This window comes from Nicotiana sylvestris, chromosome 7 (assembly GCF_000393655.2).
Source record: "Nicotiana sylvestris chromosome 7, ASM39365v2, whole genome shotgun sequence".
NCBI lineage: Eukaryota > Viridiplantae > Streptophyta > Magnoliopsida > Solanales > Solanaceae > Nicotiana > Nicotiana sylvestris.
The window spans coordinates 148,388,303-148,395,162 of NC_091063.1; the positions used below are offsets into that span (position 1 = coordinate 148,388,303).

Genomic DNA, 6,860 nt, shown 5'->3' on the forward strand with positions numbered 1-6,860 from the left:
AAATTCTAAGGTGAAGTGAATTTGCAAAAATTGGTTGCCTACAAAAATACAACTCCTATGATGATCACAACAACTTGTCAATCTCTTGTTCATTTCTTTCTGTATGTTTCACTCTCCCTCCTCTTTCTTTCACTTTTTTTTTCCTACTTGCAGAGTGTAAGAATGACTTAAGGATATTATGAAAGGCTTCAAATATTTCTCTAAGCATGAGAAAGGTCTTTTGTCAAACATTATATGTGTGTGAGTTTTAAATTTTGAGCTTATGGATCATATGCTATTTGCATATGTATCTCCAGGAAATTTAGACAACATAATCGATGAATTCTAGGGAATAATTGTCGAGTTCTCAGACCATGATACAAGTGTTACAAACTGATTGACTCTTACTAGAATGTTATATTTAGGGTTGCCTTTGAGAATCTAATTTTTTCAAGTTTTTTGTTTTCTCTTTAAGAGTTTCTTAAACGCAATAAGTGCGGATTAGCTTCTAATATGCTGAGAATCAACAACTGCACTGATGTTTGAGTTTAAGAAAACATAACAAAGAAAGATCTCACTCTTAATTTGGTAGAACAAAAAGCTTTTTCTTCAGTATCAAGTCTTGCTGAAGAAAGTTGAAGGTTTTGAAGGTGTCAAAAGGATCAAGAAGGTTTTCGTTCTTCTTCGTAGGGTGCGTTTGCTATGGTGGAAGTCGTTTTCTGAAAAATATTTTTCGTAAAATGACTTAATCGCTGGAAAATATTTTTTTGGTTTCATGTAGGATTGTGAAAAATAGTTTCTAGAAAAAGCATTTATTAAGGATTGGTAACAATATCAACAAACTGAATAGTGTTTTAATGAAATCTTTGAGTACTTAAGATTGATCATAATGAAGGGAGGCCTTGATGCAACTGTAAAGTTGTCTCCATGTAACCTATAGGTCACGGGTTCAGGCCGTGAAAGTAGTCACTAACGCTTGCATTAGAGCAGATTGTCTACATCACACCCTAGGGTGCGGCTCTTCCCGGAACCCTGCGTAAATACAGGATGCTTCTTACACTGGGCTGCCCTTTTTAAGATTGATAATAATGTCTAATGGTTAAACCAGTAGTATAAAGTTAAGAGTTGATATAATCGTGAAAGAAAGTGATTCCTGCCCACAAGTGATAGTAGTCATATTTTCCATTTGATGGAAAATGTTTTAACTGCAAAATATTTTCTGACAGCTAAACACCAGAAAATGACTTATTGTGAATACCATTCTCCATCAAATCAAACACACCCTTATTTTTTTGTTTTTTTCACACCCTTAGTTGAGTGTGTGGAGTCGAGAGGGGTGATCCTTAATACAGTAGTTCAAGATATTTGGCTGATCAACCTATGTGGGGTATAAGGGGTTAAGAAACTGACTAAAAACTGCATGGAATGCAGTAAACTCTTTTTCCCATTCAATACCTCACTGACATTCTGTCAGTACAATATAAAACTAACTCACAAAACTAGCAGACACTATAGCTTTTTTAGGGTATTTATTTATTTATAAGGGTACATATAAGTCAGATACAATACAACATGGATTCCCTTTTCCTTGTATTATTATCCATCACCCACCAGAGATCTGTTTCAGAACTTTTTACAGTTAAGATTAGTGTCCTCTCAGCATAATAAAGCCATATACTTGTGTTCTCTTCTCCCACTTTTTCCTCTGTATTTCTCAATCCTTCCAAAATTGCCACCAACTACAAGGAATCAATCCATTTAAGTATCATATATATACTTTTTTTTAATCGCCAAAAAGAATATTATCATATCATGACTCTGATCTTAGTCTTTAACTAAGCCTTTTTTTGTTTGTACCTCTGAGTGTATAATTATTATAGCTAGGTTTCTTCACCTACTCTACATGTAATTAAGGATAAGGAATGAATGAAATAAACGTATACAATGAAGGAGTAGAATTTAAGAAATTCAAAGAATGTGCCTCTTTCTCTCTCTATACCCTATCCCTAGACCTAGTATTCGAGCTTCTATCTTTTAATATACGCCATGTATACATCAATTGTAATCTTGTTTCTTATCATTAATTATTTTTCTTCTTTTTTCTCTGTTCTTCTGCATGCTTTTAATGTTGGGAGGTATGTCATAGAGTGATTGCCAAAGGGGGAAAGGAAATAATGTGTTGAGAGAAGGGCATATTTCAAACTGGAAAGAAAATAGTGGCATTGGTTTTGAAAAAAGTTCTATCTATCTATATATATATATGTGCGCGTGTTCGATTCAGAATTTATAAAACTTGACGTGTTTAATCTTTGGGGTTATGTATTAGCACTAAACTTGTACTTTTAAAATTATAATTTAAAATTTAAATATTTTTTTGAATTTAGTAGACTTTTTCCCACACACATATATAGTGGCGGAGCTAGAGTGTAAGATGCGAGTTTGGTATGTCTTAACAAATTTATGTAATATACATAATTATTAAACCAAAATTCAGTAACTCAAAAGAATTAAAATTCGGAACTAATAAGTATGCTTTAAATCGTGATTCCGCCTCTGGTTTAATGTCCGAAGTACTGAGTTAAATTGAATCGGTTGGATATTGACTTCCTCTCTAGATATGTGTAGGGTGGCATTAATAAGGTAATTGGCTAGGGTTTGTCTTGATTAGGGTTATTGAGTTGGACATGGCTGGAGAAATGCAGGGGGGAATTAAGTTTTTAAGAAAGGGGTAAGGGACAGAAGAGCACATGGGGTAGCAGTCGCATATATAGAATTTAGTGAAGGGAATGAGAGTTATTCCCAGCTAGCCTGTGTTTTCTCATTTTAGAGAATTTGGTAATTCCAAGATATACGTGTAAGTATGACCTGTTATAGTAAGAAAATAATTAATACTTGAAGTTGTTTATAGTTTTTCCTTTGATAGGTACACGTATATTTGCATGGAAACAAGGTTCTTACTTCACGAGATTGATATAGCTCTAATTTATTGGCTGAATAGACTATATATCCTTTAAAGAAAAGGTTTCTTCGATCAGTAGAATAATTTGGGAATCTGTCTGACATAGTTTCTATTTAATCTAATACACGCGTCATTTTTTTTTTTTTTTGGGTATAAAAATGGTCTCTGCCGGATACACAAAGCATCCTCCATCACTCGGATTCTCGGGAAGAATCGCATCCCATCATGAGGTGATTCTACGTCTCGAATCCACGCATACTCAAAAATAAAAATGAAGGATGGATGTTGGTAGATGCTGGCGGTCTTCTCCCTATGCGTAATTGGGGAAACTTGAATCCTAGAACTGGTACCAGTGCCAGCTCTAGGGTGAAGCCACTAAAGCAATTGCTTTAATTCCCTCTAGAATTGAAGGCCCCAAATTTTTTAAATTGTATACTATACATATTATAAAATTATTAGTAAAAGATACTACTTAAATTTTATATTTGTTTTGTTTGGAATGTGAAGAGGCTATTCAAATGAATAACTTGAGTTAATGAATATGTAATATATGAAAATAAATAATTTGATGACGACTTTGATTATTAAAGAATGAAGTACCTTGTAGTATCTTTTAGAGTTTATTATTTCTTATATAGAATGGATTATGCCATTTGTTTTTTCGAAATAGACCTTAACTATTTTAAATGTATGAAATTATATTGACATATATCTATGGTACTAAATTGAGATTGTTAGATTATGAGAATTTATAAAAGTATTATCTTAATCACCATTATTGTTTCTTATAAAATATTATGTAGGTCGTAATGAGTATAATTAACAAATATTTGCAATGATAAAAGCTAGCGGTAAATGAATGAATGATCAAAATACGTACAAGATGGTCGGTGTACCGCCATTACAAACTTATTAAATTTTCTTATATAAATTTAAGGCCTCTAATTGAGGTTTGACTTTATTTTACCAATGTCGTTGAGCCGCATCTGACTGGTACCCAACCCTAGTGGCACCTAGAGATAAGTAAAAAGGGAATAAAAGTAAAGAGAAATTATTTGGAAAGGATGAATTTAATTTGAGATATATCAACATATATATTTGTTCTGTAAACGAAAGACAACTTCCCGTAGGCTTTTGGTTCTGGGCATATGAGAATTGAGAACAATTAAGTTTAGGGCAGACAATCCATTAAAGACGACGCATCATAGTCAGATTAGCTTGCATTCATGGACTATTCTACTCGGTATGTGTTAACCCCCTGACAAAGGTCCTCGGCAGGTGTGGGTTGTGGCAAGGATTTTCATGATGGCCTTGGCACACAACCTGAAAAATGGGGCAACATCATGAAGGGCTGCTCGGCATGACGGACAATGCGGGGTTGGACAAACGCACCTTGAACGGAAGCAAGGGGCATTTTACTTAGATGTGCGGGTTGGCAAAACAATGGCAAGGCAATGCCATGTCAAGCAGGGGCAAAGACATGGCAAGGCAAGGCAATGCCATGTCAAGCAGGGGCAAAGACAAGGCAAGGCAAGGCGGGACAAGCAAAGGCAAATGATACGGACAGATTTGATCAAGTCGGGGGCGATTTGACATGGGCGGGCAGCTTTGACAATGAACGTGTGCGGCTAAGTCAGTGGTTGGCGAGCTGTGACAATGACATTGGCGCGGAGCAGTGTCAAAGACAAGGTTGGGCGCAATGCCAGCCTTGGCACGAAGCAGCTGGGCGAAATTTGGACCAAGCTGTGCACAAGCAGCAGTTGGAAAAACATGTGCCAAGCACATGGGAAGCAGTTGGTGGTTGCAACCTCTTCTAAGACATGCTGATCATGGCCTAAAAGTGTGCCCACGTTTTTGTCCAATGTCTTAACTTGTTGCCCATCAGTTGGGGCTTTGTCAACTGATTTGTTGCCTTTAAATATTTGCCTAGGCTGTCCAAAACAGGGCAGAAACTTAGTCTAAGGCATTGTTAGCCAAAAATCGTCTAAGTCATTTTCCTAAGGGTAGGAAAACTATTTTGGGCAGGGAATTGGGGAATTCTTTGTCTTGGCCATAGGGTTGGCTTTTGTGTTCTTGTATTCACTCATTAATACAAGTTGGGAAGAAATTCCTGTATATCGTGTGCCTTTATTTACATATTTTGCTGCCTATTTTCATTTCAAGTTCAAACGTCCCTAAAAATAAAGCTAAGCGTTGGAAAGGCTGAAGTCAAGGCTGGGCTTGACTGCCGCACGGAGGTGAACCTCGGACTGAGTTCGAGTGGAACAAATCACCCCTGTGACAACTGGTATCAGAGCGTGGCTGGATCGGGGCGAAGACACAACGTTCATTGGTTGAATTTTGTGAAGAATGGCTGGTGGCAACGCAGAACTAAGGGAAAAGGTTGCTGCATTAGAGGAACTTGTCGGAACTGTTGATGGGGATCAATTTCTGACTATCTTAACTCGTCTCGCCTATCTTGAGGCCGAGATGAACAGACTGAGCCAGGAGTACACATATCTGAAAACGGAAAATGGGTTGCTGCGTCGTGCTGTTGGCAATGATGAAGCACAGCATGGGGCAGATCGTACCAAGGTCAGAATTTCGGAGCCTAAAGAGTTCAATGGCGCAAGGAGTGCCAAGAAACTTGAAAACTTCCTGTGGGATATGGAACAGTACTTCCATGCTGCCAAAGTGCAAGATGAAGACAAAGTCCCCATTACGACTATGTACTTGGTGGATGATGCGAAGCTATGGTGGCGTACGCGCGTGGCAGATGATGTAAGTGCTGGTAGGCCGAAGATTGACTCTTGGGAAGGGCTGAAGAAAGAATTGAAGGATCAATTCTTTCCTAGCAATGCGGGCTGGATTGCTAGAGATCGTTTGAAGAAGTTGAAACAAACTGGAACGGTCAGGGATTACGTCAAGGATTTTAGTTCTTTGATGCTGGATATTAGCAACATGTCTGAGGAGGACAAGTTGCATAATTTCCTTTACGGGTTGCAGTCGTGGGCGCAAATGGAACTCCGAAGGCAAAATGTGAAAGATCTTCCTAGTGCCATTGCTACTGCGGATGCGTTGGGTGATTTCCGGTTGGGACAAGATGGTTCTGATTTCTCTACTACTTTAAAGTCCAAAAACGGGAACAAGGACAAGGGAAAAGAGTGGAGGAAAAACGGAAATGAAAAGGGAAATGCTATTGAGGGCAATGGCAATGAGAAGGGAAAGCAATGTGCTGGACCTTCAACAAATAAGGGACAAAACAGCAAATTTGATGGCTGTTTTATTTGCAAAGGACCACACATGGCGAGGGATTGTCCGAGAATTGAAAAGCTTTCAGCGTTGTTTGAAGAAGAAAAGAGTGAAGATGAACAAAACGAAGAAGATCATGTTCAAGCAACAGCATATTTGGGACCTATGGTGGTGCTGAAAAATGCGGAAGCTACTTCGTCGAGGACGACGAATTCTTCTGGTGGGGGTGGTTTGTTAACCCCCTGACAAAGGTCCTCGGCAGGTGTGGGTTGTGGCAAGGATTTTCATGATGGCCTTGGCACACAACCTGAAAAATGGGGCAACATCATGAAGGGCTGCTCGGCATGACGGACAATGCGGGGTTGGACAAACGCACCTTGAACGGAAGCAAGGGGCATTTTACTTAGATGTGCGGGTTGGCAAAACAATGGCAAGGCAATGCCATGTCAAGCAGGGGCAAAGACATGGCAAGGCAAGGCAATGCCATGTCAAGCAGGGGCAAGGACAAGGCAAGGCAAGGCGGGACAAGCAAAGGCAAATGATAGGGACAGATTTGATCAAGTCGTGGGCGACTTGACATGGGCGGGCAGCTTTGACAATGAACGTGTGCGGCTAAGTCAGTGGATGGCGAGCTGTGACAATGACATTGGCGCGGAGCAGTGTCAAAGACAAGGTTGGGCGCAATGCCAGC

General features: G+C 38.9%; 1 protein-coding gene across 1 annotated transcript; it reads left to right on the plus strand.

Moving 5' to 3' along the window:
- The first annotated feature begins 5,287 nt into the window (after nucleotides 1-5,287).
- LOC138873933 (uncharacterized) lies at nucleotides 5,288-6,415 on the plus strand. The gene has a single exon (XM_070152425.1). It carries the CDS (start codon nucleotides 5,288-5,290, stop codon nucleotides 6,413-6,415), a length of 1,128 nt encoding a protein of 375 aa, XP_070008526.1.
- Nucleotides 6,416-6,860: the final 445 nt, after the last annotated feature.